The 24,110-nt window shown below is 43.9% G+C and overlaps 2 protein-coding genes across 4 annotated transcripts in view; both read left to right on the top strand.

Annotated features, from left to right (window-relative positions):
• Nucleotides 1–20,081, top strand: part of RNF213 (ring finger protein 213) — a 128,498-nt gene extending 108,417 nt beyond the window's left edge. For all 3 annotated transcript variants that reach the window (XM_081936989.1, XM_081936988.1, XM_081936987.1), the window contains 12 exons: nucleotides 1,534–1,708; nucleotides 2,357–2,448; nucleotides 4,318–4,569; nucleotides 6,141–6,273; nucleotides 8,201–8,281; nucleotides 8,631–8,811; nucleotides 8,900–9,101; nucleotides 9,525–9,605; nucleotides 9,957–10,154; nucleotides 18,488–18,577; nucleotides 18,687–18,865; nucleotides 18,971–20,081. In XM_081936989.1, the coding sequence (XP_081793115.1) occupies nucleotides 1,534–1,708; nucleotides 2,357–2,448; nucleotides 4,318–4,569; nucleotides 6,141–6,273; nucleotides 8,201–8,281; nucleotides 8,631–8,811; nucleotides 8,900–9,101; nucleotides 9,525–9,605; nucleotides 9,957–10,154; nucleotides 18,488–18,577; nucleotides 18,687–18,865; nucleotides 18,971–19,130 (1,824 nt within the window). In that variant the 3' untranslated portion in view covers nucleotides 19,131–20,081. The remainder of the gene's footprint in view (nucleotides 1–1,533; nucleotides 1,709–2,356; nucleotides 2,449–4,317; nucleotides 4,570–6,140; nucleotides 6,274–8,200; nucleotides 8,282–8,630; nucleotides 8,812–8,899; nucleotides 9,102–9,524; nucleotides 9,606–9,956; nucleotides 10,155–18,487; nucleotides 18,578–18,686; nucleotides 18,866–18,970) is intronic.
• Nucleotides 20,082–20,955: 874 nt separating this feature from the next.
• The window catches only part of ENDOV (endonuclease V), a 25,380-nt gene continuing 22,225 nt past the window's right edge, over nucleotides 20,956–24,110 (top strand). The window contains exons 1-2 of the mRNA XM_081951650.1: nucleotides 20,956–21,148; nucleotides 22,735–22,987. Coding sequence (XP_081807776.1) covers nucleotides 21,090–21,148; nucleotides 22,735–22,987 — 312 coding nt within the window. The 5' untranslated portion in view covers nucleotides 20,956–21,089. The remainder of the gene's footprint in view (nucleotides 21,149–22,734; nucleotides 22,988–24,110) is intronic.

Genomic DNA, 24,110 nt, shown 5'->3' with positions numbered 1-24,110 from the left:
CCGGTATCGTTTTACTGCTTCTGCGAGCCTCCACGACACTACAGCTGCTCAGCGAAGCACCAAAGACTTAAAAGGCTGGTAAGGAGCTCAGGTGGGCCCTCCGGAGCACCGTACCGGAACAGTATCCGGTGCTCCGGGCAGGCTCTGGTACACCCGTACCGGAGCGTACTGCCTGCAACCCACCACTACCCTGCCCCCAAAATAAGACTCAGTTAAGATTGACAGCCAAACAGTTGCACTTAATACTGTATTTCCCCCAAAATAAAACCTAACCGGAAAACAAGCTCTAATGTGTCTTTTGGAGCAAAAATTAATATAAGACCCAGTCTTATTTTCTGGGGAACATGGGCAGTAGTCATGTTATAGTAATATAGTACTAATTATAAAGTAACAACTTGATTAAACATAACTATAATTAGGTGTTTAATGATCATGAAGCCTAAGACACCCTGGGTATTGCCACTGTTCCATGAATGCTTCAAAGTTGCCATGAAGCGAAGTGGAGACCATGATCTTCTAGGGCAGACTTTAAACTTGGCGACTTTAAGATGTGTACATCCAGAATTCTCCATCCAGCATGAGTTGCCAAGTTTGAAAAACCACTGCTCTGGATGAAGTCTTACAGTTTCCTTTCCCTCAGATACTTGTGCTTCACTTCTTCCACACTCATCCTATTTTCAAAAGCAGCCTGCATATTTCCATCTTATTCCAGAATTAACTGCAAATGTGATTTGCTTAATCAAATCTGAAGTTAGCTACTCTCTGTAATTAGAGGCTGTAGGTAGCTATTCTCTGACTTGCATTCTTGGCAAAAAGTATGCAATCTGAAATGTCTGGGGTGTTTTTGCTTTTGATATGAGTGCTCATTGCCCATAGAGAAATATTATTTTATGTTTTTAATAACATGTTGAAAATAAAGTAATTTGCATTTCAGAACTCAGTGAAAAATGTGATCATGAAGCATGTTCAGAATTATGTTTTTCACTCAATTCTAAAATACAGATTACTTTTGTTTCAGTGTGCTGCTAAAAAATATCAGTAATACTTCTCTGTGGGCAATGAGCACTAGCATCAAAAACAAAAAGGCATATTAGGTTGCATACTCTTTGCCAAGAATGCAAGTCAGAGAACCAAGATGTTGCACTAGCACTGGGAAAACTCAAGGTTAAATCCATCTTCAGCCATAGAGTTTGCTAGGTGATTATCATTCCAACCTACTTTTCAGTGTACTTATTACAGGAAAAATGGAAGAGGGAGCCCTGTTCTATGACATTTTAAACTGTTCGGTAGAAAGATGGAATAGAAATCTTAACAAATCAAGAGGTTATCAAAAAAGTAGTGCTCAATTGTGGTAGCAGAAAATTAAAGTCAAGAGAATTGTGGTTTCCCCTTATTATAATAGTGATTTATTCATTTATTTTTAAGTTAAAGGGATATTATTAAAATATTTGCTTAAGTACCTAGCTTTGTAATTAAATGCTCATTCACAAGTCATATAGACACGAATTCTGAATAGTAGGTTCTGTTGTTCAGTCTATCTTGCAGATCATAAAACCACAGGTTCAGGATCCAGTAACCTTCTTGCTGCAGCATATTAATAAAGACATTGAGCAGCTGATGAATACTCTTGGGAAGAGTGCTGATGAAACCACTAATGTCATCCATCTCATTCTATGTAGCCTTTCCAAGGACCAACATGAAGGACAATGTAAGGACAGCAGCTTGCTGAATGTTGTTTACATTTAAAGACTTACAATTGCAGCACATTTTTTAATAATATACTTCAAAGGAACTGGGAGGACCAGTGACCAAGAGTGATTAAATATTATGCCCATGAGAAATCACTGCCAGTGAGTGGTTGCCCTTCTTGGCTTTTAACCTGATTTCCTACTCACACTCATTTCATTAAGGAATTTAAATGTGTTAGATAACTTAATATCTGTCCAAAAAGTCTCTGATGATATGTCTTCATTAACCTGCATAATACTGTGTGATAATGGTTGTGATAATAAACAATGGTTAGCAGGGGGAAATAATGGTGTATTAAAACTCACCCCACAACATTTGTTTTTGCAACCCGGTAACTTGCATTCTTCGTTTTAAATCTTGAGCTCACTGAATTCCCATGTGGTTTCTTGTATAGGTTTGGAGAAATCACTTGCATCTGTAATTCAACTGTACATTGAAGTGTTTCACTATGGAAAGAATGTGTAATCCATATAGAACTCTTTGTAATATTCTCTTCTCACAAGAGCAATATAAGGAAGAAAACATGTTAAACGTTTTTCCCTCTGAATCTAAGAAGCTAAATAAGTGGCTAGTTGGGGGCCAAATAAATGCAATAAATCTTTTGCAGGGCCAGTATATTTTAACAGCGAGCTTTCCATCAAAGAGCACAGAAACAATTGGGAAAAAAGTGTTGCATGCATCATTCAACTTCAATTAAAGGTAAAAAAAAAATGCTTGTGTCTCTGTCTGTCTGTCTCCCTACGTATATGTGTACACACACACACACACACACACACACACACACACACACACACGGCCAGGCTGAATTTAAAATTAAAGTAGGTTTTATATGCTCTGGAACATATAAACAATGACACTGGGCAAAATGTGAGTTAGACACAAGAAAAAAACTGTGTTTTTTCTTGGTGCTGTAGACACAAAGTCAGTTGGCAATACTATCTTGAGTCTATACATCATATTAATGATATAATAAAGCTAGTAGTTGGGCCTCTATTGTCTATTAGCAATATGTAACATCAATTGCTAGAAAACAAGAAATTGCTGCTATCTTATCTTCCCCAATTATCTGAAAGAAGCAAGGTATTAATTAGTTCTGTTTAATGAATTAAGTATGCTTGTGAGGTTTTGCTCATTGGTTTTTGAGTATACTTCCTGCCAAAGGGAGAGGGCTGACATATCCACCATTTTAACCTTCCCCCAATCCTATACTTAAGAACTAATATATACAGCCATTCATAGAGGCAAATTCAACATCCTCATGGTAACTCTAGTGCTAGGGGTGAACTCCAGAAATTGTCTAGAGCTGGGTTCCAGATCACAAATGGACATGGAAGATAGTGTGACAGGTTCCCAAGAACCAAGATCAGCACATGGAGTTAATTCTGAGTAGTTTCCTTTATTGTTCTTCACCTATACACAGAATTTTGCTAGACTAAAGCAACTATCTCCATAACTACAGATATACTCTATGTATCTATAGAGTACTCCCTATACCAGGAAGGAGGGGCAAGCAACTTTTACCCCTTTTCTGCCAACTAAACTTTACAATCTCTGCTGCCTGTTTGCCCTTTGGAAAACAGCCCCATGATATTGAAATGTTTTTTGTGTATCTACCTTATGGTTTTAGTTTCTTAGCTCAATCCAGAATTGTGGAAAAGCTGACTTTTCATATAGCTCTTATCAGAATGGAGACCTATGAGACACATTTCAAAACCATACTTTTAAGTAAACTGTAGCTTTTAAGAAATTACCATTCAGCTTTTGAAAGCTCAGTATATTTGAATTAAGAAAATAACCAAAGTCAGTCAATCAAGTGTTCATTACAGCTGTAGATTCCTGGGCAGTGGTGAAATGCATTTTTTTACTACCTGTTCTGTGGGCGTGGCTTGGTGGTGGTGTCCTATGACTGAGTGGGTGTGGCCAACTAGATGTCACTCATGGCTGTGCCTTCTCAGTCACATGCCTCCACCACCGCCAAGCCACGCCCACAGAACCTGGTAGGAAAAAGTGTGTGAGTCCATTCACAGCAGAGCTGCCACTCCCTTTATGTTCCCCCCCCCACACCCCTCCCTCCTGGGGACTATCTTAAAGGGACAGGCTGCAGCAGCTCTGCTGTGAACAGAGGAAGAAACGTTTGGATTGTCTCTGCTGCATTTACCGTTGAATTCTGTGGCAAAGACAATCTGAATGTTTCTTCCTCTGCTCACAGCAGAGCTGCTGCTCCCTTTATGGTTGCCCCAGCCCCCTCCCTCCCTGGGTCTACCTTAAAGGGACAGGCTGCAGCAGCTCTGCTGTGAATGGAGGGAGAAATGTTCGGATTGGGTGGGCGGGTTGAGCGGTTGGAAGAGGTGAGCGGCGACCAGGTGGGCATGGGCAGGGCCACCAGGGATTTTTGCTACCGGTTCGGAGAACTGATGCCAATCGTCCCTGCCGGTTTGGCCAAACCAGGAGGATTTCACCCCTGTTCCTGGGTGAATGCTATGATTCTAATAATTGCTTTTAAAAAGTTATTTTTATGCACTCTGTTTTTTTGATACCTCTCACACATGGGCCGTGTTTTCTAAGCAGGCTTTGGATGAAGCACTTCAGGACTTGAATAAACAAATCAGTGAGGATGAAAGACTTTCTTCCAACCCTGTAGTGAAAATTATTTACGGGGACCCTGCAGTCTTCCTGTCCCGTCTTCCTAAGGACAGTGCTATACACTCCTCTCGGATATGGAGTTTCAAGAAGAGGATCTCAGTCGAGCACCTGGCTCACATCGTCCAACAGAAAGGTGGCAAGGATGTTGTGCCCATCTTGCAGAAATTTTTGCAAAAGGTGAGCATGCCAATATCTTTGCCAGTGGTCATGTCCTGGGATTTGTGAAACGGGAGATAGGCAGTGCTGAAACCTAGTTGTCAAGCTGCTTGTCCTAATTAATTGTCCAACACAAAAATTTGTGTCTGCCTTCTCTTTTTGCTTGAGTTTTATTAATGTAACCACTTTGATCTAGGAGCAGAAATTCTTTTGTCAGCTCCTTGTCAAAAGCTGAGCTACATCAAACCGCGCAGGAACTTTGAAATATTAACATCACAGCTGCAACATAAGGAACCTCTGTGCTGGTGTTTCTTTAGCGCTGTCATCCAGAGACCCAAATCTGTTCTAAACTTTGAAAGTGCCGAGCCCTGTCAGATTTAAATCAAGCTAGTTTTTTTTTAAATGCATGCTTACACATGTGAAATTAATAGTGGAACTTAATGGTGGGGCAAATACATGGTTGCTTGATCATTTAGTTGCTAATCTAGTTGCTTTCTGGATCAGCCTTTGGATCATGTGCTTACTGCACAGAAATCAGTTGCTTTGCCCTTGTAGCAAGAATGGGCAGGAATAAACTAAATCACAGAATTATTTCATGTAACTGGATGTGGTGGTGGGAGAAATAATTGTTGCTTTGTTTTCTATTAAGGGGGGGGGGAAATGACATGTTAATTGCATGTGAATCTATTGTGTGCCTCAAGCATACAGTTGAAAATAAATCAGCAGTCTTGGGTACTATCTTTTAGTAGAAAGAAAAGAAAAAAGAAAGGGGGAAGGAAGAAAGAAAAAAGAGAGAAAGCTCTTTCTTAAGAGTGGGGATCAACATCAGAAATAATATTGCATTATTAAAGTCAAATCAATATTAAAATTACTACTGAGGAGATTTATTCACAAACATTGCACATTCTCCAGTGCCCATCTTAATGCTGTCCAAACCCATGCAGAGTTGCTTGAACATGGGGTTGGACTAGAGGACCTCTACATTTCCTTCCAGCCTTGTTATTCTATGTTCAGAAGGTTTTTAAATTCACTTGTTCTCAACCACATTAAAGGGCAATGTGCCTCTTCTGGCTAAAAAGAATTTCCAATCTGAAAGGAAGGGTTGCGTGCTGGGTGCTGCCAGTTGACTGCTTTCCCAAAAGTAGAATAAGGATAGAAAGAGGAACAAATCAGTATTTGTTTTGATGAAGTGTAAGAGCAAACACGTTTATGTCTGAAATACTACATTTGTTGATGATGCAGCAGCTAGATTGTTTATAATTGGGTAATGTCAACAGTACTACTTTTCCAGCTTCATGGACAAGTTTTTTCAGAACAGAAAGTGAATATCTATTTATATTGATTTAATATAATCTGTTAATACTGATGCAATCTTATCCATGTGCAAAATGAGGAGCACATGCTTCCCAATACTATCCTACTTTTGAGAGAACCAGATTTCATGTATGTTTATGTGTTTATGTGTAAACTAAACGTATACAAACTGAATGTATAAAGCATATACGGTGTTATTTCAAGGACAGTTACCTTGTATTCATTACTAAAGACTCGGCTTCTGCTTTCTGATTTGACCTTTTCTGCTCCATTTTTAGGAAGCTGAATTGAGGCAGGTGAAATTTCTGCCAGAAATTCTTGCTCTGCAGAAAGACTTGGTGAAGAGATTTCAGAACATCTCAGAAATTGAGCATCGCACAATTGAAGATTTTCTCAGCAGTTTTTCCTCAGGTGAGATTCTCCCTTGCTCTCTGGTTAGATAGCAAAGCATAAGAGCATTAAAGTATTTACTTAACTACAAGGCAAATTTAGAAAACAAAGGTGTTTAGCTAATTGTATTAATCTGTGCAAAGTCTGTGCTTGGCAAACATTTGCAAGCCTCAGTGAGGAAAGGAACGGAAGATGGGATCAATCACACCCTCTTTCTTAACCAATTTCATTGTATACATGATGTACAATGACAATAAAGGCTATTATTATTATTTCTACATGCAAAAAAGCCAGTTGTTCTGAGCTTCCTTCTTTTTGGAGAAAAGGGATGCTTTGATACGGATACAATAGCAATAGCACTTAGACTTATATACTGCTTCATAGTGCTTTACAGCCCTCTCTAAGCAGTTTACAGAATCAGCCTTTTGCCCCCAACAATCTGGGTCCTCATTTTACCCACCTCGGAAGGATGGAAGGCTGAGTCAACCTTGAGCGTTCCATTCTTCCTTCTACATGGAAGACAGCTCTTGAGAGCCTCCAGGAGATGGAATCACAAAAAGGGCTGGCCCTGCCAAAAGCCTCTCTGCTAACCCCCAACTGGCCTTTTGAGGGTTTAAGGAAGGAAACAGTCTGGCTTTTGGCACAAATCATTTAAATTTGCCTTTTCTTCATTTCCTTGTTCTGTGGATACTACATCACCAGGACTGAGGCAACCTAGATCTAACAAAATTAGTATTTTGAAAATTCTCATCTAGTGTGGGAGCTAGGTGCATAAATCTCTCCTCTCCATTTGGCAGTACTTTCCTTTTATAACTCGATATTTAATGAGAGCCGAAGGGCTGCCAGCTGAGAGGAGTGGAACTCCTTTGTTGGGCCCCAAAACTGGTGCACAGATCCTGAAGGTCTTGACCTCCACTTCTGCAGTTCTTTGGAGGAGTTCTCTTCCCTGCATGGAAGGGAAGGGAACTCTTCTAAAGGGCTGCAGAAACAGGTTAGATGTCAAAGGTATGTAGCTCCTTGAAGAAGTTCTCCTCTGTGCATAGAAGGGAGGGTGACGCCTCCAAAGAGCTACCAAAACAGAGGTTATCTATTGAACGAGTTCCCCTTTGCACACAGAGGCAATCTCAAACTCCGGTAGGGTGGAGAAATGAAGCCCAGATCCCGAAGATCCCAATTCTGTTCCTGCAGCCAGCCAGAGCAGTTCTCTTCTGCACATGGAGGGAAGATGGATTATCTAGCAGACTGCAGAAATGAAGCTTGGATCTTCGGGATCCAAACTTTGTTTCTGCAGTCCACCACAAGAGGTTCCTTTCTGCCCAGAGGTGGTGGTGGTGGGAGGAATCCTGTGGCAGTCTGTATAAATAAAGGTTGGATCCTGAAAATCCAAGCTTTGTTTCTGCAGGTTACGGCAAGAGTTCTTTTCCACTCATGGAGGGAAATTGCTTGCCCTCCTTCAGCAGGCAGATCTAGCACTCTCCGCTTAACAACTTGCATAGTTGCCTAATGACTGCAACGGGGAGAGCTGGGATTGCAGTCATTGAACGAAAGGTCACTTTGTTCAGTGACAAAGATTCTGATCCCAATTGTGGTTATAAATCAAGAGCTACCAGTAGATCATGCCTAGGGATAATGACTTCTTTAGATTTCACTTCATTCTATTGTGATGGTTAGGCATCTTCCAAGATCATAGAACTCTTTCTGAAAAATATACTAACTAAATTAAACCTTTGAGTTAGATGCCTCAGAGTTACTAGGGTCATTGGGGTTGTCGGGGATTAAATAATAAGTGTGACTGATAGCCACAAGGAATGGTGTGGCATCTTGTGCTGGATAGAACTTCGCCTGCTGCAGCAAAGTTCCTTTTATTATCTCATTTTTTTAAAAATCAGAAAGCAATAAGTTTTGGCTATATTCCAGCTGTTCTTACTATGTTTCTTGCATCCTCTAGGTGTCAAGTTAAAAATGAAAGGCCGAGTGGAAAAATTTCTGGATGTGTGGAACAAACTCCGATTATCCATAGAAACAAACGGTGAGACTCAAGCTTACTTTATCAGTCAAACCAAATGGCAGCAATAAGGAATTCCTCAATACTACCAAAAGAAAAAAAACACATGTTGTATTATCTTTGGCTGGCCTACAGACTCTAGCCCACAAAGCAGAAGCTGTAGCTCTCTAGAATTTGCTGACCTCATGCCTCCCTGATCATTGGCCATGCAGTTAGGGAATTGTGGTGGGGGGGCTGAAGGAATTGTACTTCAGCAATGGGGGGGGGGGGACAATTGATGGCAACAAATCATTATATAAGCCAGAAGTTATCCACAACTAAAATGGCGCATTCAACAGTAAGATGGTGCCTCTGGCTTCCTTCTCCCCTGCAGGTGAAATTAAGCTTCCTAAAGATTATTGCAGCATGGACCGCACTATGGAAGATCCATTTGAAATCCTTTTGCCTCGCCGGAGAGATCTAGGCCTTTGTGCCACCTCCTTGGTCAGCTACCTCATTCAGTTGCACAATTATTTCGTCAACACCATAGCAAAGGATTCAGCGGATGCCAATAGGTACACAGTTCTCCCTGCAGCTGACAGATACCGCTGAATAAACAGCACGGTTGGTTTTCTCTACTTTTCCCTTCTTACTTCTCAACAGATACTCTGTCAGCCCTGCTGAAGTGGCCGATCTGCACGTGATCAGTTATGAAGTCGAAAAGGATTTGATCCCAATCATCCTGTCCAACTGCCAGTATAGCGTGCAGAAAGGAGGAGAGGCCCTGCAGGAGTTTGACCTGGAAAAAATTGAGCAGCAAGTTGTCAGTAGATTCCTACAAGGGAAGCCCAAGATCACATTGCAGGTAGGTGCACCGTGAACATACACTATATTGCCAAAAGTATTCGCTCACCCACCCACATAATCAGAATCGGCTTGTGAGCGAATACATTTGGCAATATAGTGTGTTTTTTGGGGAAAAAATACCGGACAAACCTGAAAGAGGGACATCAGGATTAAAAAAGATTATTGTATACATTTATAATTTTGCTTTACAGAAGAAAATTCAAGAGCAAAACCAAGAAAACAAATAAATCTAAAAGGGAGCTTTCTGAAATACAAGAGTGTCCTTTTTAATAAAGGACACTGGGGGACTGTCAGTATGCACCATAGAAACTTGCTGTAACTAGTTAGTACTCTGGAGTTTGTGAGGTCAAACCACTAGTCCAGAAGCTACTCTTACAAAGAACTGCTAACCAAGCATCTGCTTTGTTCCATTTCTTAATAGGGCATACCCACACTGATACACAGGTATGACCAAAATTATGAGCATCTGTTCAGCAATATCAAGACAAAGCTGAAAACGCAGGTGAGTTTTGAAAAAGAGGAAAAGACAAGCAAATCTCACTATCATTCCATCTGGTGCCTATTTTCTTGATTATATACCACGGGGTGCTCAATACGCATTGCTTATAGGAAGGGGTGGGTTTACTGTTCAGTTGAAATGATTTTATCTATCCAGCGTTACAGATTCCTGGGAGTTTTAGTTATTTTGTAGAGGGGGAAAAAAACTTTGGTATAGAGACTGAGCAATGGTGAAAGCAGCAGCTTGCTTGAATATGTGTGCAGTTGCTTGCAGGCCCTGAAGAGGTGTGCCTTTTCTTTATAGAAAAATGTGCCAGGAATGAATGCTGGTTGATCTTATCTCCTTATGTTACAGAGCTCCCTTTCAAATTCTAAAATGAGCATGATCAGAGGAGACTTGGTATCGTATAGTGACATCTGTGAGGCACTCTCGGTCACTGAAATTATTTTAGGATTCCTGGCTACAACTGGAGGTGACTCACATATGACTTTGACTGATTACACGAAAAATGTCCTGCAGATGAGCAATCAGATAAGTCTTCCAGTGAGGAAGGTGAGTGCAGGGGATCAGAGGCTCAACTTTCATCTCTGCAAAATGAAAGAGAAAAGCCAGTGAGGATGAGGGTATATACTGTATGCATAGCTCAGATTGAGAAAAAGCAGCTGACGTATTCCCCACTTAGTTCTGATCTCTACTGTTTTAATCACAGAAGAAAGTTTCTAAGCATGTTTGTGAGTGGTAAATATCAGTCTTCTCCTGTGCACTGCTTGGGGAATCCAAGCATGGGTTAACTTTGTCCATTAGCCCAGAGACTGAGTTATGTAATTGTTGATCACGCCTCCTCTGACTAGGGTAATCCAGTTTTTTAACTCAGTCCAGCCTAAAGAGACGTAATTTTTTTTTCTTCTAGGACATTAGACAAATTACTTCCTATTCCTTATTATTCTTATTCAATTAGTTGTTCTTTCTGGATTTCTTTCGTATGGTTTTATTTTGTGCGTTTGGACAGAATTGTGATTCAAGCAAGCGTGAGCCGCGTTACCTCCTCGTTTCGAAGAGGAGCAATTACACTGGGCTAGACTTGTTCCCGTTGGTGTTTCAGCAGTTCCCCTTAAGGCTCTCGCAGCCGGAGGAGGGGACCAGCGCATTGGAAGAATTGCAGCAGCTAGCTGCCACGGATGTGAATCGGTTTGCCGTTCTCTGCCCCACGGGTGCCACGGTGAGAGTAGGTTCGCTTCTCTCGTGTCGGTTTGAGTGGCCAGGATCCGCATAGAGGGCGCGATCGGCCCAACGTGATTCATCACCTCAGGATTGTGGCGCTGCTGTTCCCTTCGTATTGACTTTGGTTGTGTCGGCTGCGGTTCATACAGCGCTTAGTAACAAGCGGTCGCCATTTTGTCAACATTTGAATTTCGTGCCATTTCTGCCGCGGTGGCCAATCTTGACACCGGCACTGAGCGCTGAGGGACAGCCGGAAGGGGCGCACTTAGTGTTTCCTGCCCAAACGGCGCCTACGTCACTAACGGCTTGTTCTGGGAGCTGAGGAGGTCGGTTCGCCATCTCACCACTCCAGCGCACGTCATTTCTTTGCAAGTATTCAGAATCATTCCAATTCGGCTTTCTAGCAATCACCTCTGATCCTGGGTCGTGAGCTGAGCCTTTCAACTCCTTGTTAGTAACTATGGCTGATTGTTCCATCTCCGGAGGCAGCCCTGGGACTTCTACCTCTTCCCCGCTGCACTCCAAGGCCACCGGTGCCAGTACTAGGGTGGGAAGAGCCACCACTAGGGCCACTAGTCACAGAGCTCGCACTTCATCCGTGGCTCCGATTAGGGCCGCCAAGCGCAAGGGCAAGGCTAAATCAAAATCCCCCGTCGCCACCAACAGGACACCTCCGGCTTTAGTAGCTGAAGGCCCCTCACCCGGTTCTCCCATTCATTTGACTGAAATACAGATTTGGTCTCCGGACCTCCGTATCCCGCTAGAACTGGCAACTTAGGAAGGGGAATTGGGGCCCCAATCTCCCCCTGGTCCTTCTGAGGCCAGCCCAGCCTCAGCTTCAGCGCCCACATGTTCAGAGCCTACAGCCACGTTTACCCCCACAGCTGCTGGGCTGAGATTTGAGGAAGGTTCTGAGTTTAACCTTCCCCTGCATTACAAAACATGATCTCAGCAGCCATCGCACAGGGCGTGGGTGCAGAGTTGCATCGCAGGGCCCAGAGGCCCAGGGTTGCAACCTCAGCTAGGAACACCCTTAATTCCCAGGCTGACCCCCCCCATCACTGCTTCCTTCAGTCTACAGTGAAGGATCGGTGTTAGGTGAAGAGGAAGGGGTGGCAGACCTGGAACTCTGATGATGGGAGCCTAGTGCACGACAAGTAGGCATTTTCTGGCTTGTTCCGGCCTGCTTTATTTAAATCTCTTCTATACAAGGCCAAAGCAATGACCAATATGGGGGGTACTTCCACCCAGGCTAGCACCGCGGTAGGACGTGATCCCACAGAGCGCTTGTTTTCTGAGCAGGTACAGGAACAGGATGCCATTCCCTTTCCAAAACTGTTTTCAGACGTTCAAAAACAATGGGCCCAACCAACCGCTGTTCCCCCACCTAGCAATGGGGACAGAAAGCTCTACACCTCCACCCCTGAACTGGATGGGATTCTCCAATTTCCTACTGTGGACCCTCCAGTTGCGGCCTTGGCCTCTCCAGCCTTGATCCCATCCGAAATTTGGAGGGCCTCAAGGCTGAGGACTGTAAGGCCGAGCTGGTCATTTGCAAAACGCACCAGGCAGCAGCCTCGTTCTTCAACAGGACTTCGCTAGTGTGGCTCAGGCAATTACAGTCCAAGCTTGCTTCTGATGATATGCGTCTCCACCAAGACGTCAACAAACTGGTGGCAGCTCTAGAGTTTTCCTCTGATGCTACCATCAATGCGGCCAAATTTGCGTCTCAAGCGGTAGTGTCAAATATTGCCTCCCATCGCCTTCTCTGGCTCCGCCATTGGCAGGCAGACCTACGTTCCAAATGGCGCCTGGCCTCCACCACATTCAAAGGTGGTTCGCTTTTTGGGGCAGCATTAGACCTTATCTTGATTGAGATGAGGGACAAACGTAAAGTCCTCCCGTTGACCAGTAGGCATACAGACAGGAAACAACAGCTCTACAATAGAAGGCAGCCATTTCGGGCTGGGGATTCGGGGTACACTACTGCCCCATATAACTCCTAGTACAACAGGTCCTATACACAACCTCAGGATAGGGCCCAGGACCGTTCTGGGATCAGAGATAGGGGCCGGCAGCAGAACCAGCAGCAGCCCCAGGTGCGGCGGCCATTTCGTGGTGCCAACAACCGGTCCTTTAGTAGATACCAGTGACTCACACGGGGTGGGGCCCATTGGGGGACGCCTAACAGCCTTCGTCCACCAGTGGGCAGAAACCACCTCCGACACCTGGGCCATCCAGACCGTGAGGTAGGGCCTCACTCTAGAATTTCTCACCATCCCCCCGAGGCGTTTCATCAAGTGCCCTGTACCCAGGTGTCAAATAAAACTGCGTCTGATGGACACCAAGATCCAACATCTTTTGTCAATCAATGCCATAGAAAGTGTACCACAGGGGCAAGAACGACTAGGTTTCTATTCGATACTATTCCTAGTCCCCAAAACCTTGGGATTGATGGCGGGCGAGCCTAGACTTGAAATGGCTCAACTTGTACCTCAAGTATCAAGGTTCAAGATGCAATCTCTAAAAAGCATCCTGACTTGCATTCGCCAAGGCGACCTGATGACCTCCGTCGACATCAAGGAGGCATACCTTCATGTGCCGATACATCTGGCACACCGAAGGTTCTTAAGACTCCACTTTGCCGGGTGCCATTTCCAGTACCGGGCACTACCATTCGGCCTTTCTTCGGCTTCACAAAGTTGCTAGTGGTAATTGCCGCGTCTCTTTGATCCACGCCCATTGTGACCTGCAAGTCACAATCGATACTGTGCAGTGTCACGGATTCGTCCTGAACTTTCCGAAAAGCCAACTGCACCCGACCAGGTCCTTATTGCACCTCGGGACTCTTTATCAACTCGGATTTGTGCGAGGTATCATTATCGCAGGAGAGACGTCAGAGTCTGCAGAATCTGGTGAGTCAAGTGCTACAATGGAGGTTGTTACCGTTAGCAGTTCTTTCCCAACTTCTTGGGAAAATGGTGTCATGCATAGACATAGTTCCCTGGGCACGATTCCACGTGCGCCCGCTTCAGTGGTTCCTGCTCCCTTTCTAGAGGGCCCACACCAGCCACTCGCAGACCAAGGTTACCTTGCCACTCAAGGTGCTACGATCACTCTGATGGTGGACGTCATCCAAACTACTCAAGGGATGCCCCTTCAAGGAGCCAGACCGCATCGTAGTAACGACGGATGCGAGCCTATTCAGCTGGGGAGCTCATGCCTTGGACCAGGTGGCACAGGGACGCTGGACTGCCCAAGAACTCTGAAACAGCATCAACTGGCTGGAGCTTCGGGCCATCTGGCTAGCCCTCCACAAATTTTGGGACTTGGTGACGGCCGACCATGTGTTAGTCCTCACCAACAATGTGGCCTCCAAGGCTCATGTCAACCGCCAAGGAGGCACGTGGTCCAGGTCCTTGATGTTGGAAGCGGAGAGACTTCACCATTGGGCGGAGAGCCACTTACTATCAATTTGAACGGAGCACATATCGGGCACAGCCAACACACAGGCGGATTGGCTGAGCAGGGCCACGGTGGATCAGGCGGAGTGGCGTCTCCATCCAGCCCTGTTCCAGGAACTGTCTCACAGGTTCGGCTGGCCCGAAGAGGATCTCTGCGCAGCCTCACAACTCGCAACTACTGAGGATTTACAGCAGGTACCAAACACTGGGGACGGAGGGCACCAACACACTTCACAGCCCATGGCCCAAAGGCCTTCTTTACGCATTTCCGCCTCTACCAATAATTCCACTTGTTATTCAGAAAATCCTGGCAGAACGGGCGGATGTCCTCCTGATCGCTCCAATGTGGTCACGCCGCCCCTGGTACACCGACCTTGTCCATCTGTCCGCCTCACGCACCTGGAGAATACCGGACGATCGGATACACCTCTCCCAGGTAGCTCTCATTCATCCGAACCCACAACTGCTACAGTTAGCCGTGTGGCACATGAGCGGGCTATCTTGACTTGACAACACTTTTCTGACAAAGTCATCGACACAATCCAAGCAGCGCGACGCCCGTCCACAACTCGCATCTACGAGGCTACCTGGCAGGCCTTCTGCAGGTAGCGCTGGACAGCCGGCCTTGACCTGATCAAGACATCCGTACCACAGTTATTGGACTTCTTGCAAACGGGCATGGACAAGGGATTAACACCCAACACCCTCCGCCGTCAAATTGCAGCTCTGTCAATTGTGATTGGCGGTGGGCAGGGCCGTTCCCTGGCACAACACCCCAGGATCCGATCATTCCTGAAGGGCGCATTGAACCTCAGGCCACTGGTCGTGCATCGCTACCCTACCTGGGACTTGTCTCTGGTGCTCAGGGCCCTCACGACTGCACCATTTGAGCCCATCCGCACGATCAGTCTCCGATTGTTGACCCTTAAAACTGTCTTCTTGGTAGCAATTACATCGGCTAGGAGGGTGTCCGAACTGGTGGCGCTGTTGGTCCGTGAGTACCTCTGCATCATTCATCCGAACAGTCGTTCTGCGGTTGGACCTGGCGTTCCTTCCAAAAATTAACTCTTGGTTCCACAGAGCACAAGAACTCATTCTTCTAGACTTCTGCCCGCAGCCTTCACATCCACAGGAGTGGTGGTGGCATCACCTTGATGTTCTCAGGGCGCTCCATCGTTATGTGAAATGCACTGCATCATTCAGAAGCGCTGTTCGTGTCCTTTCATCCATGGGGCAGAAGGTGTCCTCATATAGCATCGGATGCTGGTTGAAAGCGTGTATCGCCCTTGCCTACGACAGTCAACCCCTACCGCTTCCCAGATGCATCACTCCCCATTCTACCAGGAGTGCTGTTACCATGGCGCCCTGGGCGACACAGGCCTCAGTGGAAGACATCTGCAGGGCGGTGAACTGGTCATCACCGTCGCATTTATCAGACATTATAAAGTTGACATGTATGCCTCGGCTGAGGTTTCCTTTGGGCGGCGAGTCTTGCAGAGGGTTCTTTCACCACCTAGGGCCCCTGAACAGCCTAGCTCCCGCCCTTGACTTCATTGCTTTGGCATGTCCCATGCTTGGGTTTCCCAAGCTGTGCACAGGAGAATGACTGTTGACTTACCTGAACCATCCTTCTATGTGCGCTGCGAGGGGAATCCAAACCTGCCCTCGGCTTCAGCTGGTCCGGGCATTTGACCTTTGCCTACTCTTCCAATCGTTGCTTTACTTACCTCTTAACTATTGCATTCCGTGACATTTGTTCCATCTCTTGGATCAGCTGAACCTTCGTACAAAACTGAATTAACCCAGTCAGAGGAGGCGTGGTCAACAATTACGTAATTCAGTCTCTAGGCTAATGGACAAAGCTAACCCATGCTTGGATTCCCCTCGCAGTGCACATAGAAGGACCGTTCAGGTAAGTCAACAGTCGTTCTTGAGATTATAGTACAGAATTATCCTTTTAATTGGACTGTGCTTTGGTAGTATTTGGGTGGTGGAATGGAAAAGCATATTACAACTGGAGAGAGACTAAAAAGATCCCTGATGGATCAAGTAAGTGCATTTCAAACAGGTTATTTACTTAAAAGCAATTTACAAGTAAAGCAAATACATCCCACTGTTTCTACTGGCAGCCAATGACCATCACCGCATCTTATAGTAGGACTTTCTAGGATTTATTAGGCAAATTTCTAGGTTGACCAATTATAACAACTATAAGCGGTTTAACGTATCTGGACATAACACAAAGAATAAAACCTAAAAGATGTATCATCAGAGGAAACAGTAGAGATAAAAGCACTCCCCCAACAGAGACAAAAACCAACACTTCCTTTAACCAAGCACCCTAACCTAATGCCTTGGAGGAAGAGCCATATTTTTAATGCTCTTTTAAACGTTATCAAGGTGGGCAATCACAACACCTCTGGGGATATTGAAACAGAGGATGTTGTTTCAGAGGATGCTGTTTCAGAAGATGGTGTCCTGACAAAGAAGGCTTACTTCTCAAGTGTTGCTAGATTGATTTGTTTAACTGGCAGACCCAGGAATGAGCCAACTGTCGTAGGAGACAGAAAGCTCCTCAGATAACTGGGTCCCGTGCCATGTAGGATTTTAAGGTGACAACCAAGATCTTAAATTGCACCTGGAAGCCAAGTGGTGGCCAGTGCAGTTGACAAAGCATGGGTGTTACATGGGCATAGCATACTTGCCCATCACTATTTATCTCATTGCAGTCAGGACCAGCTATAGCTTACAATCTGAGTACCGCTTCATGTAGAGACATTGCAATAATCCATCTATGAGGTGACGAAGGTATGGTTATAAGATCATACAGCTATGCGTTACAAACTTTGTAACTAAAGTATGGTTGTAAGAAGGGCCCTCCTAGTCCATGAAGAGATATATCTAGTGCCCAAGATGAACCTGTGGGAAAGGCCCTCCTTGCCATCTGCTCCTCCAGGAGGAGCTGTGAGACCAGGAGCCCCAAATTATGCACCAGACCGAGACAAAGATTGTGCAGTCCCGTTCTTGGCAGAAAATGGAAGATCTTCCACATTAGGGCCCAAACACTCCTTTGTCTTGGTAGGATTGAACCTGAGCTTGTTCCTCTTGAATCAAAATCACTCTGCCTCTAGGTAGGTCACAATATCAGCAGCATCACTTGACTAGTCCAGGGACAAGAGGCATAACTGAGTATCACCAGTGTATTCATGATGCCTGATCCTGAATCGGCAGCTGGCCTGACTCAGCAGCCTCATATAGATGTTAAATAGAAGGATTGAGAACATTGAACCCTGAAGAACTGAATCATGAGTTCTATCATTGGGAGAAAGGGAAGCATTTCCATATCATGCAATTTTATATATCTCTCTGTTTGCCTGGGTCCGCATCAGAACATTTTACTTCAAAATGGTTTACATGTGAATTTTCATTAAACGGCCCATTTTAAGTTCAAAGCTCGGCTTTTGAGTGCAAAACAGATCATTTTCAATTATTGATGAAATGCTTTAAGGTCGAAATATATGTTCTGAAATTCTGTTCCAAACTCACAACCAATTCAGGAAAACACCGTTTCACAATTGAAATAGTTTCAGATTTCAAGATAGGACACATCACTAAATTAATAGTTGAAACATTTCAAACCACAACATTTTGTGTACCCTGGCCTCTAATTTTTTTATTATATATATTTCTGCTTCACTATTTTAATTAGTCCTGCCTTTTAAAAAGTCTACTTCTTTGTCCCTAGAAAACTACTGCCTTTTAGCAGCTGGAACATTGTTATAGTCACTTACAAAAAGCCCTTTCCATTGTTGTAATTACCTAGAAAAATCCCCTTCCCCGGATAACCCTAGACAGGACCAAGATACTGTGGTGCCACAGATGTAATCCAAAATGTACAATCTAGGTTCCCTTGAATTATAAGGTGTTGAGAGGCAATTGTTAGTGCAGAATGTGTACTGTGCTTTACCATCAATTATCTCCATACAAGAATTGAGTTTGATGTCGTGCTGCACAGAATTTACATGAAAAATGTTGGCAAGATTTTTAAAAGATTTCTAAAATAAATTTATCAGAATTTTATATTAATATTTTATTTAATTACCTAAATAGCCTTCCATGAATGCCATTTGGAATTAAAGTTTGCTTTATCATTTGCAAAAAAAGAACTTTTATATTTTTGTGTGTGTTTGTTTCTTTTAGGCACTGAGCCGATGTGAGATAAAGCATGCCATTTCATTGTGGCAGCTCCTTGCTAGTCATAAATCAGAACAGCTGCTGCGCTTGAAAAAGGTAGGACGTGGGATTATGGATGTGCTCACTAGACACTTCTTGCCACTGTTTTCTCTCCCCTCCCCACATAACCATTCTGTCCAATTCTTCCTGATAATGTTTTATCCAGGATCCTTTTGGAGAGATCAGTACAGCCTATAAAGAAGAACTCACAGAAGATAGCACCGATCTTCTCAAAGCTTTCCTCACTGAGACAGGGCTGGAGTCCTTCCTTCAAGAGTTGCATGAAATGATCATGGTGAAATTGAAACATGCCAAAGTTGGAGAAGAGTACAATCCTACATGGGGGTAAGAGTGTGAGCAGCCCAATCCTTTGGATTTTTAAAGTGAAATACATCCTGTTTTGCAGAGTATCTTACTGTTTTGGGTTTATTGTTTTCCCTTTTTTTCCAGCCTGAAAGAAGTACTTATTCCATATCTTGAAGGAAAAGGTAGCAGTGAGCTTCAGGACTTGGATGATCTGTTCCCAGACGATATCCTGGTTTCCCAATGTATCGCTGCCTGGAAAGTAGCTGCTAATCTTAAATGGGGTGGATGCGGTCCAGGAAATTAATCCAGACACTTTCCTCTCTCCCTCTATTCACTGATGAGTGGAGCAGTATATTAATTGCTGGATTTTCCTTATACTTGTACAAAAAGAAATGAAGAAGATAACAAGCTTTTTTGCATTTAAGGTGATCCCAAATTAAAGGATCGTGGTGCTAAATGTGAATAAATTGTGATGCACAAACACAAAGGAATTGTTGCTTTGATAATGAAGGATTTCTAGTAAATACAAATTGCATAAGTACACTGCATTCAAAGGAAAGTATTTTCATTGTTAATTTCTAAAAGGACCATGTAATGTCTATAACTTTGGCTTTATAGACTTCATTATAAACTTTCCTCTTTAATCTGTTTAGAATTGGCAGGGGGCAGAGAAGCAATCTTCTTTCCCTCAACTGGATTTTCTAAATGCTACCAATATTACCTTTAAAAAAAAATCAGGGACAGAATTTCTCATACACTGAATTGTCTAATTCTCTGAGTCTAGGTATCTGAGCAAGTAGTTAGAATCAAGCAAGAATGTAAGTGAACCATCCCAACCATGTTTACTGATAGTTTGAAATAGGCTATGAGATTGCACTTCCTTTGATTTACTGAAGTTTTTTTTCTAAGAAGCTGTGGATATTAATATTTTCCCTGTTTAAAGATGATCTTGTGAGATAAAGACCAGTATCTACTGATAGTTTTTAGCTGCCAAAGATAAATATTTAGTTTTATTCTTAGTTTTGATAGTTAATTACATCTGTACATTAGGCATTGTCATTCCAACCCTCTCTAGAACTTGAAATGGAGCTTGTGCTTTTCCTTCAATTGTGCCACGATGTCTTAATACAGGTTGCTGTACTGCCAGAGAACAGAGTATGCCTTGACTTTTTTTCCCCAATATTCAAAAATTGCAATGTATAAAAATTACTTTCTAGTCTTTTTTTTCTTCTAATAAAAAGTCTTTGTTACAAAAGTGTTCAGACTGTGTTGTGTCGCTTATTCCTTCTATAGCACCTTGAAATTATATCACCTTTCTTGAGCTGGAGAACATGACAGTTTCTTTTTACTACTTGTCATTTAGTTAATTGACATTTAGCAATTCACCAAGCTAAAACCATTAACAATTTTACCACAGGGAGCTTTACCCCACATCTTGTGGGTGCTATGTGAATGTAAGAGACAGGAACCTTCTTGAACCTTCTGTAAGAATTAGGATATCAACTACACACATTCTAATCGTCAGTGCAAAAGAAAAGTCACCCAACCTGCCACCTGTAAAGGAAAATTGGGAAGATACTGCTCTTCATACATTCCAACGGCAATTTCTCCTTTCATTTTAGTTAATGAGAGGGGAATCTTCATTCTCCATTCGATGGTATTTTTTTCTGGTTTATAATATGTCCAATAAAGTCAGCCCTCTTTCCCTCTTATGAATCTCCCTTAATTGGATTTTTTTAACGCAGTTTCCTGGACTTGCTTGTACAACATTCGGAGCGGCAAAGAGGTTTTCTATTTCGAATTAGGAAACGGTTAATTTGTTTCCTCAACAAACTAATTACCCGTAGCTGTCACTCGTTATTTCTGGATTTATTCACAAGCGCCGGCTTATTGATTGCAAAGCCACCGGTTGGCTTTGCATGAGAACTGCCACGCCTGGGCTAAATCTGCAATAGGAGACGGTATCCAAAACTCTCCCTCCCTGTTGCCATCTAGTCGTGCGGGTTTTTGCAGCCCAGATCTGGCTGCCTTAGCTAAGTGCGTAATACGGCGGGAGCGGGGCTATGGACGCTCTCAGTCGAAAACGCTGAAGATCGTAGCTGCCGCTATGGACCGAGCAGAGCCAGCCCTTGGATTCCGAGCCAGCCCGGTCGGTTGCGCCTCCGCCCTTCGGTGCAAACAGGAAGCCGAAGGGACGGACGGAGCGCCGGGTGCAGCGAACCCTGCGGGAGGAACCCCGGGAAGTAAGGCGCGGACGGACGCCATGGCGGACGGGACGGGAAGCAGGGAGGAAGAAGGAGAGACTTTGCGGCGCTGGGAGCGGTAAAACGCCAGCCAGGCGGGGGCAACCAGGGCTAAAGAAGGGCTCGGGGAGGTCTTCCTGCCACCGGGGAACCTGGGATTTGTATTTCTTTTGAGCTGCTGGGTTCTTGGCCCCGCCTCGTGGGTCCCTCATGGCTGCAGAGGGATGGAAGGGCGCCTGCCTCCAAGGGCGTCGCCTGCCTGGAAGGTTGAGGGCGGGAAGGAAGCGTTGGGCTCTCGCGGAGCGGGAATCGCGATAAGTTAAAAGCCCCCGAGCCTGGAAGGGAGGCTGCTGTGGGGGCCACGGGCTGGGGATCCCTGCCCTGTGCTGAAGAGGTCTCGCTTCTAGACGAGAATGCCAGCAGCCCAGAGGCTGCAGATGAGGCACTGCGGTGCCTCCTTCCCAGAATTGGGGGCTGTGGGTCTGGAGATGTCAGCTGCATTTCCCTGGTTTCTCTACTTAGGGCAGGGGAACTTTAAGACTTGAGGACTTCAACTCCCAGAATTCCTCAGCTAGCATGACTGGCAGGGGGATTCTGGGAATTGAAGTCCACAAGTCTTAAAGTTGCCAAGATTAGAGACCCCTATACTACGGCCAAGGTGTGATCTTGATTTGAAGGGTAAAAAAGGGAAGGGATCCTGGTCGGTGGAGGCCCTCATATCACAGGAGCGCAACTTTTCCTGTTTTTCCTCCCTTTGGAGTCCAGATCACCATACATCCCTGCTTTCAATTTAATGACATTAATCCACCAGTTGAAAAAGGTCCATCAATCCATCAACATGAAAGCACAAGTCAGCAAACATCAAAAGCTGGAGCAGACCTGTATGGAGAAAAATGCAGTGCAAGTAGAATCTTTCAGCATAGAACAAAGAGTAGAGAACCAAAGGCTCACAGGATAGCAACATAATCTGTTACACAGTTAGTGAAGCGGGAGAGGTTTTGCTCTCTATTGCACAGTCCTGGAAGCTCAGATCATCCTATGAACGCTTAGAGAAGACAGAAAATGTTAGAAAACACTCTAGGGTACTTAAAACAAGATCTTGGATGCTGAGCTCTCCCATTCCTGTTAGTCTCATAAGTAGGTGGAAGGTCAGCAGTTGTCCATATCCCCCTAATCTCTGTTTATGAATTGATTAGTGGGATTATTGCCACCAGGACATTGGAGATATGTTAGCCCCAGTATAAAAGGCAATATTCTTCCACATACCAGTTACTGGGCAACTTGAGTGGGATATTAGGTTCATTTCTTGCTTGTGGAGTCTCCACATCTGGGCAGCCATAGTGGGATCTGAATATTGAATTTGACAGACTGCCAGATTCGTGTGGCTTTTTTAATGTTCTTCAGTGGATTAGTGGTGGAGGTATCGAATAGGGTCATTTCAAGTTCTTTGAAACCAATAAACATTCATGATTATCCATTTGAGAAAAAAATCTTTTTCAAAAATTTTGAAATAATTCAACATTTGATTCTGGAAGCATCATTTGGTTTACATGTATATTTCTCCCTTTTTCAGTTGCTACCACTTTTTATATTGCCCAAAGTGCTTTTTACCTTAAATGATGCTAGGAACTGGCAGGCTTCATCTAGTCCTATTGTTTTCTGTAGTCAACAAATCCAGATGAAAGAAGATGTGATTGAACAAGACACAGAGGAATGGCAGAGCAATTTCTCCTTTACTGGACTGGAAAGAATTGGAGGAGTGGATTTGTCTTATCTCAAAGAAGATGCCACATGTGCCTGTGCTTCACTGGTGGTGCTCAGCTACCCAGAACTTGAGGTAACAAAGATAAATACTAAAGACATAACAAGGAATTTTTTAACTTCTAGGATTAATATATTAAGAAGACTAAAACTCCAAGTTTCCAAAAGTTTGACTATACCTTAGTAACTTCAATTTAGTTGTCTCAGTGGATTCCAGCTGAGATATTTATTTCCATAGTAGAATTGAGAATAAACTCTTGGAAGCAATTCAAGTATCAGTGGTGAATTCTGGGACTGTTGTCAAATTTAGGGGTGTTCCAGCTGTTGTCAGTTTAACTTGTCACTTTTCAAACTATGATCTCCCAGTCCTGATTCTCAAGTTGGCAAATGCTGAGGGCCATCAACCCATCAACGTTCTCCAGGTGAGAAGCCCATATAGCATTTTCAAAGTTTTGTAAATCTTTTGCCAGTTTTGCTGTCTCAAAATCAGGTTAGTGGAGTTATAATTTTGCTTCTTATCAAAATTCCCATATGCATCATAGTTGCCTAGAAGAGCACCTCTTCAGAGGATGGTTACTTTAGAGAAACTCGGAAACCACAAGATCTGATAAATGAATGGATGAATATGAATGTTTTCCACTGTTTCAGCCATTCTTTAAAAAGATTTTCAGGTGTAATTTTGATTTCTCCGTGGAAAATGAGCTATTATGTGTGAAAATATATGTTTTACCTTCTTGCAAGCATTTTTAAACATTTAAACTGTTTTAGCTGTAAGAGACCACAAATGTGATTGTCTGCCTGCTACTTGAGCAATCAAAATATTCCTGACCTTGGCTGCCAAATACAAAATTCCAGAGTGGTCGAGGGAAAGAGAACTGGCAGGAGATAAGCTCTCCCCCCCCCCCTCCCCAGCTCTGAGAATTGATGAAAGAGACAATCTCAACAGTTTGGTAGACAAAGGAAAGGGATGTGATGCATGTTTTGTTTTAGTCTACATCAGAAGTAGGAAATTCTTTTGCTGGGTTTTTATTTATTTCTTGCTTAATATTTTCAGCAAATACTTAAATGAATGTTTACTTATCATTTTAAAGCACTCTCTAGAACTAGAGGGAGCAATCTGGTATTGCAATGACAGTAGATGCTTGCACAGTCTTGTATCAGTTCTCACCTTACATTTGCAAACACGTGAGAAGGTTAAATTTGAACCACTTTGCTGATACGTTTGGGGCATGCCAAATGGGAACTGGGAGCTCCCTTCAGTTCAAGGGTTGTGGCTGACC

The sequence above is a fragment of the Natrix helvetica genome (genome assembly GCF_964273705.1).
Source record: "Natrix helvetica genome assembly, chromosome: 1".
NCBI classification, from domain to species: Eukaryota; Metazoa; Chordata; class Lepidosauria; order Squamata; family Natricidae; genus Natrix; species Natrix helvetica.
The sequence above is the reverse complement of the archived record's forward strand: the minus strand, read 5'-3'. Positions and strand labels throughout refer to the sequence as shown.